The sequence below is a fragment of the Dipodomys ordii genome, unplaced genomic scaffold (genome assembly GCF_000151885.1).
Source record: "Dipodomys ordii isolate 6190 unplaced genomic scaffold, Dord_2.0 Scaffold43, whole genome shotgun sequence".
NCBI lineage: Eukaryota > Metazoa > Chordata > Mammalia > Rodentia > Heteromyidae > Dipodomys > Dipodomys ordii.
The window spans coordinates 11,812,854-11,827,096 of NW_012267259.1; the positions used below are offsets into that span (position 1 = coordinate 11,812,854).

At 41.7% G+C, this 14,243-nt stretch overlaps 1 protein-coding gene across 1 annotated transcript in view; it reads right to left on the reverse strand.

Moving 5' to 3' along the window:
* Nucleotides 1-14,243, reverse strand: part of Vps4b (vacuolar protein sorting 4 homolog B (S. cerevisiae)) — a 32,445-nt gene that overhangs the window by 15,031 nt on the left and 3,171 nt on the right. The window contains exons 2-3 of the mRNA XM_013018993.1: nt 3,676-3,787; nt 2,018-2,174 (exon numbers count right to left, since the gene is read on the reverse strand). Of these exons, the coding sequence (XP_012874447.1) occupies nt 2,018-2,174; nt 3,676-3,787 (269 nt within the window). The remainder of the gene's footprint in view (nt 1-2,017; nt 2,175-3,675; nt 3,788-14,243) is intronic.

Consider the following 14,243-nt stretch of genomic DNA (forward strand, 5'->3'; position numbering starts at 1 on the left):
TGGGAAGCTGAGATCAGGAGGAGTTTGGGTGGAGGCTGGCCTGAGCAAAACTTGTAATCTCCTGAGATCCCTCTCTCATCCCAACCAATGAAGAGCAAGGTTCACTGGTATATGCCTATAACTCTCAGCTTTGAGGGAAAGAAAAATAGGAGGACTGAGGTCCAGTTCAGCTTCACCCTATTAAAAAAATAACAAACAAAATGGGCTGGGACACAATTCAAGTGGTAGAGTGCCTGTCTGGTGTAAGGCTCTAAGCTCAAACCTCAGTATCGCAACAACAACAAAAATATCATGTTAGAGAAGTATAGATGTAAAGAAATAAAGGAGTAAGGTGTTTCTGATAAAACGCTGAGTGGAAGACTGATGTTTTTTTTTAAGTAGTATTACATCATTAAAAATATGTATGTAAGATATAAAGGATATAAAACGTTTTAGAGTGTATGCCCAGATAGGATGGTTTTGTTTCTCTAAGGATGCTTAGCTTAGGGATCAGATGGACGCTGAGAAGTTTATTCACCTAATCCAACTTCCCATCATGCTTTCCTCATCTGGAAAAAACTGCCTTTTGTAGGGCCCCTTGCAGGTAGGTTCCACAGGGGATAGGTTCCTCAAAGAAGGTAGGGGCTGCCTAAGTGGAGACAGCAGAGGAGCTGTGACAGAGGGCTCACTAGGAGTGCTTGGCAGCAGGGAATCCCTTCTTGGATATGACATACTGGGCACTTCTAGTGATAAGGAATACAGTAATACCATGTAAGACTGCGCATCAAAAGTGGCATCCCCTTGCCGCACCGCTGGTAAGCACCAAAGGAAGTTTAGGGGCACCATGCAGGACTGCACCGTCTCCACAAACAGGGGAGATGGATGCTTCTCAATGAGGCCTGGGCCAGAGGGAAGTGCCCCAGACACTTGAGGCCAAGTAATTTCTAAAACTTGAAGTTTGAGGGCGCCTGTAATCCGAGCTACTCAGAAGGCTGAGATCTGAGAATCACGGTTCAAAGCCAGCCCAGGCAGGAAAGTCCATGAGACTCTTATCTCTAATAAACCACTAGAAAACCAGAAGTGGCACTGTGGCTCGAGCAGTAGAGCCCTCGCCTTGAGCTGAAGAGCACAGGGACAGCGCCCAGGCCCAGAGTTCAAACCCCATGACCAACAAAATGAATAGATAAAACATGAAGTTCAATTGAGTTTCTGTCCCACATTAAATGTACTTTCACAATAAACTTTAAACTGAAACATTTCCCTAAGATCATAACTCAAACGGTGGTTTGAGTTATGTTACGTCAGAGATGTAGGTGAAGATAAAATATTCTTGGGGTGTCCCAGAAACTCCTTGGCTCCCTAAGATGTCTTGAACAGAGAATATAAAGCTTTACTATGTTATCTTCTTCAAACTCTGCCAGGTACTTTGAAGCAACCAGTGAACTCTAGTTCTTACATTCCATTCCTCATGTCCTTCAAAACAGATCTCTTCTAGAAAGACATTCCAAAACCTACTTTCAATATTTACAAATTTTGCTGTCCTTTTTTTAGTGACAACATAATACAAAGATATATTGAAAAATTTTGCATAAACGAACCAAAATATTATTTGCCATATTAGAATTACTTTTTACTTTTTTCACATTGTCAGTAGTTCACAGATCACTGTACAACTTCAACCCTCGGTATTACACAGTAGGCAGACAGCAAACCAGTACCATCCAACATATACTTCCCCCATTAGAGGCAAGCAGGCAAGGAGTTGAGGTACTTGAGGTATTTCATACATGGATAGGCAAATTCTCGTCGATGAATATTTCAGGTTGAGGACTGTGGCCATATGGTTTTTACAGCAACCCCTAACTATTCTGATAAAGTATGAAAGCAGCCTTGCCTGACAACAAATAAATGGATGAGGTTCTGTTCCAACAAAAATCCTGACCAAAACCAGGCAGCAAATTCACTCTAACCCATGACTCATAGTTTGCTAACAAATGTAAACAAGTGCAAAGTTACAATCAACATTTTACGTACATACCCCTTCTCATCAGCTGGGCTTGGTTGTCCCTCTTTTACTGGCTTCTGTGGCTTTTTCTCCTTTTTCTTCAAGTACTCTTTTAATTTTTCTGCCCTATCAAGATACTCCGTACACTTGGCCCTGATACTCTGTTTGGCTTTATCACCTTGTGCTTCATCTGTTGATGAGAATGAAAAAGACTTTTCCAGTAGTTTTCTATATAGAAAGTTAATAACTGTTGGTGATTTTTTTTGTTGGGGGGGGGGGGGGGGGGGTCCAGTCCTGGGGCCTGAACTCTGGGCCTGGGCACTGTCCCTGAGCTCTTCAGCTCAAGGCTAGCACTCTACTACTTGGGCCACAGCGCCACTTCCGGCTTTTTTTTCTGCTTAGGTGGTGCTAAGGAATAAAACCCAGGGCCTTATGCATGCAAGGCAAGAGCTCTAACACTGAGCCACCTTCCCAGCCCACTGTTGGTGATTTTTTGAAATAGAGTCTTGTTTTATACAAGGGGCAGCCTGGACTATGCTCCTCGTATTTGTGCTCCCCTTTGTAACTAAAATGGCAAGTACATGCCATCATTCCTAGATGAGGTGAAGTCTTAAAAAATTTTATGCTTGGCCTGGCCTCAATCACTATCCCTCAAACCTCTGCCTCTCAAACAGCTAGGATTATAGGCTTGAGTCATTGTGCCCAGCCTCAACCCTTTCTTAGTCCTTTGCAAATCACAGGTGGGTTGGAGCAAAAAAGTGACCTGAGCAAGGCATAGGCACTTTAATGTTAAACAACCATATGCTGTAGTTTCATACTTTCCTTTCCATTTTGCAGATAGTTGACAGCTGACTACTGAACATGAAACCAATTACATGAAAGCCTGAATGTAGAACAGGTTTTCTATAGCTGGGAAAGGCCAAATAAAAGAAGCCAGACAGTGCATGCTATATCGATGTGTCAAATATCACACTGAACCCAACAGGAAAAATACATATTAATAAAAATAAAATAAGAGGAGTAACGGAGCAAAGCAAAATTACTTCTATGTTTTTATAAGCTTTACTTCAAATATGTTAGAGTCTCAGATAGTATGCGTACCATTAATACAATAATCTTACTACCTAAATGTCTCCATCAGTTACTAAGTGGATTTAGCAACATATTCAATGCATGGGTTTAGTGCATGAATCTTATGTGTTAGAACTTATTCTTAGTTTCCCTTTCATTTGGCACGAACCTTCCCCTTTCCTCTTAAATGGGAAAGCTCAAAAGTAAACCTTGAACTACCAACTGCTCCAACTTAAGATCTACTTTTCTCACTTTATCTCAGAACAGTACCTGACACATGGCAAATAGCAATACGTGTTTGTAGAAGACACCAATCTCTCCCATCTAAGTATATGGGTAGAATATAGGTATGTTCAGATTACACAATTTGGGAATGCCACTCATAAAATCAAGTTCTTCTTGACTTGAACATTTTAGGATGCTAGGCATACAAAGTTGTAACTATAATATCTTTCACCTTTATTAGTTAAGTTGGAGTACTTAAAAGTTATTTGTAAGAAAAGAGGGTTGTGTGTGTGTGTGTGTGTGCAAGGATGAATTAGAATTTCCTTGGATTTTTACTTCCACTTTTATAACTGAAATGGCAGAAACTACTACTTTTAAATAAACTATGACCTTACATTTAATAACATGAAGAAAATACTGCACGGCATGTTGATAGAGTTGCAGGGCCTCCTCATAGTTGCCAGCTTTGTCTTCCTGTGCTGCTTTATTAGCAAGATCTATGGCTTTCTGTGAGAGGGAGGCAAAATAATAATATTAAGACCAAATGTAACAGCACGTTTGAAATCATTAAACTGAAATCATTTATTTTAAAAAACCTTAAAACAAAGCTTTTTTTTTTTCTCTTCAGGTGCCAAGATTTGAACTTAGGGCATAGAGCTTGCTCAACTTGCTTGGTTGGGTTGACTGGTACTCTACCATGTGAGACACAACTCAAGTCCTGTTTTTGCTAGGTGGGGGGGGAGGTTTGAACTCAGAGCCTTATGCTCTCACTTGGCGTTTTTGCTCAAAGCTAGCATTCTACTATTTAAGCCATAACTCTACTTCCCCATTTTTGCTGGTTTATTGCAGATAAGAATCACATGTACTTTTCTGTAGGAGCTGGCTTCAAACCACAATGCTCAGCTCTCAGCCTCCTTAACCAGCACCTGATCTCAACCTCTGGAGTAGCTAGAATTACAGGCATGAGCTAGTGTCACCTAGTCCCATTTTTTAAAAAAAGAAATCACATCTGCAACTTATTGTAAATCACAATTTCATAAAATGCAAATGACACTGTTATATGGATGTTATCTGAATACTACTTTCAGAACTAAAACTTTCACATAATTTCACTCAACTAAATTCAGTGCTAATAGACTAATGGGATAATATGAAAACCAAAATTTAAAAAGCAATTAGGGAAGTTCTTAAAAATTAGGTACAGAGCTGGTGCTTATACCTGTAATCCTAGCTATGCAAGAGGCTGAGATCTAAGGATCACAGTTCAAAGCCAGCTTGAACAGTAAAGTCCATGAGACTTTTATCTCCAATTAACCACCAAAAAGCCAGAAGTGGAGTTGTGGAAGAGCACTAGCCTTGAGAAAAAAGCTCAGTGACTTTCCCAGGCCTTTCCAGCCGTGTGGAATGCCAATCTGGCCTGGTCCCAGCAGATCTACTGAATAAACCTACCCCTTACCTGAATACCACCTGTGTGGTGCTGTTCTTACTTGGCCACCTCTTTTTAAAAACCTAACATATATTTGCATATCCATTTTTGTGACAAAAACTGTTGGGTATATACCTTCAAATAGAGTTGTTTAGTCATGTGGTAACTGTATGTTCTAAAGAACTGCAAACCATTTCTGGAGGAATTACACCATTTTACAATCTGCTAGCAATATACAAGGGTTCAATTTCTCCTTCATTGATATTTATTGTCTGTGTTTTGCTTTGTTTTCTTTTTAAATATAATCATTCTAGTCACCAAGTGGGTGTGAAGTAGATTGCGGTTTTGATTTACATTTACATAGAGTACTTATTATTATTAGCTCTTTATATAATCTTCCTTAGAAAAATGTCCCTTCAAATCCTTTGCCCAACTTCTAATGGGGCTGTTTTCTTAAGGATATAAATGCAAGTCTCCTTTTAGATATATAATTTACAAATATGTCCTCATAGACTGTGCTTTGTCTCTTCACAATTTTGAAGTATAGTTGAAGCACAAAAGTTTTCAATTTTGATGAGTTCCATTTAATCATTTTTTTTTATTTTTTGTGCTTTTGTATTATATCTAAGGAGTCACCAGAGTCATTATCCCATCCAAGATTAGGAAGTCACACTCTTAGGGTTTTATATTTTTATATGTATGATCCATTTTGAGTTATGTTTTCATATGATGTAAAGCTTTACATGTAGATATGTAGTTCCATTGATAGGAAAACTGCTCTTTTCCCTATTGAATTTCTTAGCCTATTTTTTCAAAATTGAACTGAACACTAATGAAAGCTCATTAGTGCCACACTATCTCAATTTCTGCAAATTTGTAGTGTTTTATAATAAAAAAATATTAAGTCCTAAAAAATAAAAATTAAAAAAAAACCTAACATAAATGGTGCCGTGACTCGGATAAAGGGCTTAAAGTCAGGACAGCTGAGATTCCTCTCTGTTTTTTCCCCTTTTTTCTTTTTTTGTTTGTTCTTCCCTTTTTGCTCTGAGGAATACCTACAGTTCTGACGGCCTTTTGCGAACCGGTCTGTCTGCTGCGGACACAGCGCATGGATACCATTGCTGCCTTCACATCCACGTCCACACCACTTCTCTACTCTGGTGAGTGAAACTACTCTCTACGGCTCTCTGTCGCTCAGTCTCTGTCCACACGTGGCACCACGCCAGAGAGCTCCTACGGCCTTTAGCTGAAAGGCCAGTCACATCTGAAGCCGAGGACACTTGGTTTTGGGGGCTTGGCCATTTCTCTCTAGAGGGCTCTGGGGGAAGTCGGGACGCCGCTTCTGCCTGGTCAGATCTCCTTCACTCACCAGACTGACTCTCCTACACATTTAATGGGGTGCTGCAAGTCACACCCAAGCGGTAAAACCCCTCTGAAATGCCTCCTGCGCTCCCTGGAAAGCCAGAGTGCCTCATTTTTATGCCATTCTCAGACGTAGACAGTTTTTGCCACTGCAATGGTAAATGGTCAGAAGTCTGTTTATTTTCAGGTTCTCTTTGCTCTCTCTCTGCCAGTCATGTCCAACTTTTCCTATCTCTCCTTTTTTCTTTTCTACATTTTGGCTTGTGCCCTGAAGAGTGCGACGCAGGCTGGGTCCCAGGGACCCCCCTCTAGGTTCCCTCTCAAAGGCTAGCCAAACTAGGCTTGATTTATTTGTTCAGGGTTTCTTTGCATTTTTTCAGAAATTCGCCATCTTGGCCACATGGTGGGTTAAGGGTTTGGCCCCATCTGACCCTTAACCTTCCACTAAGTTTACCACTCCATCCATTCTAAGGTGCCTTGCTAACAAGTTGCTCTTTTCACAGGCCCTGGTAAGTGAGGCCCAACCATCTGATGTGCTTTGTTAGCAAAGATGTCTAAACATTGTTGTCAAAATTTTAGGTTTTGAGTTTTGCCTTTTTTGTTTTGTGTTGTGTATTCTACTACTGACTATGTGGTTCTAAAATACTGGGCATATCTGTGATAAAATTCTCATCACATCTAATGAGTTTCGTCATTGCAGACTATTTGTTGGTCAATTATTGATAAGAACTTGATAAATAGGTAAACTCTACTTATTCTAGTTCATCTCCTTGTTGCTTTAATCGGAAATAATAAAGAGCTTTTGTGGCAAAGATTGCAGTTCAAAGCCAGCCCGGGGCGAAAAATCCCTAAGACTCCATCTCCCAACTAACCTGTAAAGAGCCAGGCTGGAAGCTGGCTCAAGACTCTTATCTCTAACCAGCCAAACACTGGAAGTGGTACTGTAACTCAAAGTGGTAGAGCACTAGCCTTGAGCAGCAGTGCTCAGGGAGTGCCCAGGCCTTGAGTTGAAACCTCCTTGAATACCAACTGGGACAAGCCATCCCAGCAATGAGCACCTAGACTCAGCCAGTCTGAGGAACAAGGGACCATGGAGAGGAGTAAGAGGAGATGATGTCACATCAGCTACTCTGTGCCTGCCCTTTCAAAATTAACCAGAGCCGGGAGGTCAGTAGAAGAAAGAAGCCTGCCCAGCCAACGTCTATACCTGTCTACCTATTAACTGAACAGGAATTTACATTCTTGCCTTTGTTACCTGAATTCTCCTCTACCTTGTCACCAGATAGGGACATATCTACCAACATTTTTCAGCCCCAAGTCCTTCCTCTTGCCATTTATTTGCTCTCTAGTATTTTTTTTCCAGCCCCTCAATGCCTCATGAGACTTCTCCAGGCTTCATCTGAGGACTCACACCACCAAGGGAAAGCTGCTGCTCGCTGCCTTCTCTGGGAGGGGACCAGCCTTTTACCCCTATTGTCCACGACCCTTGTCAGCAGGAAGTAGCCAGAGAGAATCTGTGCCCTATTTCACGATTATTAAAAGGCTGGAATGTAAGGTCCGCTCCTGGATGGCCAGCAGACTCCACCCTCCTCGCAGCAAAGTCTCCACCCAGTACCTGCATTACCTAGGCAACTGGCACACCTGGAAGAGGTCACATCTGCATCCGCTGAGGTCACATCTGAATTTGATGTGGCCACACCTTTCTCCGCCCAAACCCTAGATAAGACCTAGCCCAGGCCCAGACGCTCTTTCCTTCTCGGCTCTTTCCCTGCTCTTTTAGCTCTTTTTCCCAGCTCTCTCTTTTTCCCACCTCTTTTCCCAGCTCTGTCTTTCTCAGGTCTTTCCCAGGCCTTTCCCAGCCGTGTGGAATGCCAACCTGGCCTGGTCCCAGCAGGTCTACTGAATAAACCTACCCCTTACTTGAAAAAAAAAAAAGCTCAGTGATAGTACCCAGCCCTGAGTTCAAGCTTTGGGACTTGGGAATTGTGTATATGTACATGCATGCACAGCGCACACACACACATAAAGTGCTAAAGAAAAAGCATATAAATAGCAGAACAGTAGAAGAGTAGAAATATTAATGGGAATGAAACTGCCTCGGGAACAATGGGAAATGGAACACCAAGAATCCGGAAAATACACAGAACTTTAAACCAAGTAATTAATTTGGGTTAAAAAGACCTTAACCGCCGGGCCCTGGTGGCTCACGCCTGTAATCCTAGCTACTCAGGAGGCTGAGATCTGAGGATCACGGTTCAAAGCCAGCCCGGGCAGGAGAGACCGTGAGACTCCTATCTCCAATAAACCACCAGAAAACCGGAAGTGGCGCTGTAGCTCAAGTGGTAGAGCGCTCACCTTGAGCTGAAGAGCTGAGGGACAGTGCCCAGGCCCAGAGTTCAAGCCCCACAACCGACAAAAAAAAAAAAAAAGAAGAAGAAGACCTTAACCAGAAAAGTCTGTTAAATAATAAAAAACCTTGGTAACTTAAACACAAGACTACTACAAGGATCATTAAAAATAATGATAAACTTTGCAATGACATAGAACGTGTTTCTGACGATGTGCTGAAAGAATACAGCTTTATTAGCAAACAACCCAATAAAAACAGCACAGGAAAAAAAAAAGATGTAAAGGACATTTATCAGACCTTCCTCTGACAAGGAAGATTTCACTGGTGTTTACTTTTAACTTTTTCAGTTTCCTACAAGTTATAATGGATATAAACTAATTGTAATTAAACTACTTCTTAGAAATAAATCCATGTAAATATATCCTAGGGTATTTTAGAATGATACAAAATAAGTCAAAGATGGTGCTGTTATCAACTGGCCATCCAAAGTTTAAAAAAAGTAGATAACAATAAAACTTCAAACTTTATGTGAAAATTGACTCAAAAGTGGAATAAAGACAAATATAAAATGTTAGGAAAAGGCAGGGGAAATCTTCAAGATCTAAGGTTAAGGAAAATTTTTAGATTTTACATCAAAAGCACGAAAGTATAAAAGGAAAAACCAAATAAACTGGACCATGTCAAACTAAAAATTTTTTATCTCAAAATGATCCTGTTTTTAAAAAGGATGAAAAGAAGCCAGGTGCAAGTGGCTTATGCCTGCAATCCTAGCTACTCAGGAGAATTGCAGTTGGAAGCCAGCCCAGGCAGGAAAAGTTGGTGAGACTCTTATCTACAATTAACCACAAAGAGCTGGAAATGGAGCTAAGGGTCAAGTGGTAGAGTGCTAGCCTTGAGCTGAGGGACAGTGCCCAAACCCAGAGCTCAACCCTCGTAACTGGCACATAAACAAAGAAAAGGATTAAAAGACAAGCTACAGACTGGAAAAAGTATTTTCAAAACATATTTGGAAAAAGACCAAAAACATTAAACGCAACCCAATTAGAAAAGAAGCTAAAGACAAAAATAGAGATGTGCCTCAGAAGTAAAGCTCCAGCCTTGAGCAGAAAAAAATAAAATAACCAAGAATGTGAGGTCCCAAGTTCAAGCCCCAGTACTGGCAGAGCAAAAGACAGGAACAAACATTTCACCAAAAAGGCTACGTGGATGGCAAATAGGCACATGAAAAGATGCTTAATTAACATCATTAGCTACTAGAGAAGTGTTCATTAAGACCATAATGAGCTATAATTACACAACTATGAGAATGGCTAGAATAAGTGTTATCAGGCATGAGGATGCAGAGATTGGATCTCTCTCTACTGCTGGTGGGATGGGAAACAGGCCTGCCACGTTGGAAAACTGGCTGGTTTTGTTTTGTTTACAAAACTAAACATGCACCATACGAACAAGTAATTGAGCTCTTGGACATTTATCCCAGAGAAACAAAGATTTATGCTCATGTGAAAATCTGTATGGGATGTCCAAGATAGCCTTCAATGATTTTGCTCAAACAAACTGTATTATATTACTACTACGGAGTAGTACTGCTCAAAAAAAGGAATGGACTACTGTTCTAAAAAACCTGGATCCATCTTCAGATAATTATGCTGACTAAAAAGCCAGTCACCAAGGTTACATACTATAATAAAAGTTTCATTATACAATGCTCTCAAAATGACAAAATCAGAGATGGAAAATAGATCAGATTTCCCAGGGGACAGGATGAAGATGATCGTGGTCATGAAGGGCCATGTAGGGTGGGAGGGGTCATTGTGCAGGGGAACTATTCTCCAGTGGTGGACATACAGAGTACACTGCAATGCAACCATCCGGAAGCATATACACATGATACCAGCAAGTGCAAAGCCAGGTGAGGAAGTATGAGTCAGGCTGTAGAATGTCTCAATGTCAACATCCTGGTGGTGATGATACATGAAATAGGTGAAGGGTACAACAGATCTCTCTGTATTAGAATCTACAATGATCTCAAAATAAAATTTTCACTAAGTCAGGTGCTTGTGGTTCACACCTATAATAATAACTACTCAGGAGGCTGAGATCTGAGGATGGCAGTTCAAAGTCAGCTCAGGCAAGAAAGCCCCCGAGACTTTCTATCTCCAATTAATCACCAGAAAACCAGAAATGGGGCTGTGGTTCAAAGTGGTTGAGCTCTAGCGTTAACAAAAGAGCTCAGGGACAGTGCCCAAATCATGAGTTCAAGCCCCACAACTGACTATATAAATTTTCATTAATAACAATGACTTAAAAATATATGTGCAAACATATACAAATAAAGAACATGATTTATTAAGATAGTCCACCTGGGTTAACTGAGGTAGTGAAATCATACTCAACAAAAAATAATAGTCAACAAAAGTAAACAATCATGGTTAGGCCATAATAAAAAAATAAGCACATAGTAAAGATAAAATCAGTCCAACAATCCTCAAATCAATCATATGAAGGAATCACATTGTGCTTGGGAGCAGCTGCTCATGACAGGAGGTAGATGGGAGGAAATCTGTAAGTGGGAAGAACAGGTCCCACTGGAGATTGAGATTCTTCTGCTGCAGCAAGAGGGAAGGAAGATAAATGGTGCTGTTGTAGAACTGAAAACCTGGAGTACTACCTCCATGTTTCAAATAAACAGCCTGACTGCAAAGAGTAATTTTCAAGTTGTGCAGGCTAGGCAGGAAGTGAAAAGTGGTCACAGCATGAGGCCCACTGATGCTTAGCTGCGCCTGGTCATAGAAAAATGCATGCTGAAGACTCAGCGGCTCAGTCACACAGCAGAAAAGTCTTTCCTTATTCCCACCCTACTTTACTTCACAGATTATCTGGAAATGCTGTGCTTTAGCAGCTCATTTCTCTCATTGACAGTCGGCTCTTATTGTGATGTCATACATACATGTTACTGGTTTGTGCTGAGCCTGGCACAAGGTGGGTGATAAGCCTCCACCGCTAAGGTAGAGCCCCGGCTTGGTATTAGTTACAGTAAAATCCTTAAAAAAAAAAAATTAGGTCTGAATTTGTCACCCTTTCATGCACTCAATCCTCCAGCCTCAGGCTCTTGAGTATCTGGGGCTCTAGGCACCCGCTACCAAACCATGCTTAAGGTAAAACTTAGTATTTAAGCATCTGTTTCCAAACACTGTACCAATTACGAGGATTAAACTGGCCTTTCTCCAGTGGTTGCCTCTGCTCTGTCCAAAAGCGAATCCTCCAGTCTCACACGGCTGAGCACTTGACATGTGGCCAGTGTGTGCAGAGGTTTTATTTAAATTTAAATAGCCAAAGACAGCACTGGGGCACATTAAATCTCTCATAATCTAATTCTCCTCCAACAAATGTTATTTCATCCTTGTTAGCATTCTTCACCAGAAATGAAACAAAACATGCCTTGTTGGTTCTGAAGAGCAGATTCTTCTTTCAGAATACACTGCTTATGACCTCTACCCTACTTCAGTCCACTACCAATTCCCAGAACTACTTCCTAGTCTTGTGGGCAGACCTTTGTGGTGACAGGGCACGCACGGCCATCTTGGATGGCTTCCTATGCAAAGGATAAGATCCAAATGTCAGAGCATGATCTACACAGGCCTTGAAAGACCTGTGTGTGGCTATGTTTGAATCTCACCTGAAACCATCTAGTCCTTGTTCACTCAGGCTGTGGAAAGCACTGTGGAAAGCTCTCCCTAGAATACTCAAGACGTGGTCCAGATGGCAAGTTCCCAAATAAATCCTCCTTAGTTTGCTCTGATTCCTGTTTCAGCTCTTGCAACACCGCTAGGCCATCATTATCATTAAGTTTACCTGTATCTACACTCACTGGCCTTCTCCTTGTCTACAGAAAGCTCTAAGGACAGGGCCTACCCCAACACTCCTGACTAGAAGGGTGCTGGCAGATAATGGGTACTCAATCAAACCAAAGGGGTAAAAACATCTCCAATAACATCAAAATCCTCCCCCTACTGGTTGGTTATTCCACTTCTGTCATTCTGATCATTTCTCTCCAGTGGGTATTTCTGTAAGCATTGAAACAACCCTCCTCCACAAAGCCTCCCTTAACATAAAGAAACTTCCTCAGAGCCCAAACTGCCATGATCACACTCTGCCTTGCCCTGACAACAGTACATCATGTCAAGGCGCTGTATGATGCTGGATGTAAAGACCAGCTCTGCCTTCATGTTGATCTGAGAATTTTCTACAAAGTCCATCATTTCCTTTTTGATGCTGTCCTCTGCTGAGCCCCAAATACCGTTTTCCTTACTGTCTTACGTCTCAGGCAGCTCCTTCCCTGTAGGTTTGCTCATTTCTCCCGTTGGATATCCCACTGAAATATGTTCCTCAAAGTTTGGGCTGGGATTCACTTCACTGTTAATTCCTTCCCTACACATGATGTTTTCAATGATTTAAACTATCTTTAGACTGCTGACTCTCAAACTGATTCCATTTTCAAACACAGCTGTTCACATTACTCCTGTGTATAAAATACTTCTAGGGGCCTGACATGGAAATGCATGCCTATAATCCCTGCTACTCAGGAAGCAGAGGTAAGAGAATCATGGTTGGAGGCTGGCCTGGGCAGTTAGCACAAAACCCCATCTGAAAAGCAAATGGACTCATGTGTGGCTCAAGTGCAAGAGCCTTGCCTACAAAGTTTAAGGAACGTTTCATACCCCTTACCGTGTGTGAGTACACATGTGCACTTGTGCGTGCACGCGCACACACACACACACAAACACGCCTGCACGCCTGCACACATACACACACCCTTCTAGACTGTGAACAGATGTGGGTTTCAGTTCTGGGGGGGGGGGGTTGGCTTGGTTTTCTGCCTATTTCTCCCATTAGAATGTAAACTCTCTAAGGACCAGGGCTGTTCCTGTTGCTTGCACATTGGCCCTGAGTCAGTACCCTGGCTGCCCTGGCACAAGACTTAGGGATTCTTTACCACAGACTAAGCAAGAACTAGTCATCAGTGTGGAAGTACAGGCTGGGAATATTGTGAGTGTCTTTACAGATTGGAAGAGCATGCTGTGTCCACCCTAGAAAGCCCTGGGGAATGGCAAATTCTACCATTTCCTGTGCCAGGAGAACAGCCGCCCCAGCCCTATCTGCCACCTCGGGATTTCTCTCTAGCTCCACATTTCCGTCTTTATCACCACAGTAAAATCAAGAGTCCACAAATTCATCATGTTTTCTGGGTCCCCTATTCCTCCCACAGTGTTGTGTTCTGCCTCATGATTATCAGATCTCCTGCTTACCTAATTCTCTCTCTGGAGCACTTAACACTCGTAACAATATCCTAACATGGTTTCCTTTCTAGGCATTCAGTGTATCATGTGCTCCTGGTTTTACTCTCAACTATCCAATAATCCTTTTCCAGTGTATCTTTCTTTCCTTAAATGTTAATACTCCACAGGGTCCATGGTCCTTGTTTTTCCATTGTGTAAACTCTCAGATGGGCTTCTAACTTCTATACCACTGTTATGCTAGTAACTCCTAAATCCTTGTTTCTAGTCTGGACCACTCACTCTCATTCTGCATGTGCATTTCCACCTGATGGTACCCAGAAGCATTTCACACTCAAGGGCAGAACTAATATTTTGCTCACAGAGAGAGAGAGAGAAAGAGAGAGAGAATCCCTAGAATCAATCAGATATCCAAACTAAAAACATAGCAGAGGGCTGGGAAGTTGGCTCAGTGGTAGAGCGCTTGCCTTGCACGCATGAGGCCCTGGGTTCAATTCCTCAGCACCACATAAGCAAAAAGAAAAAAGC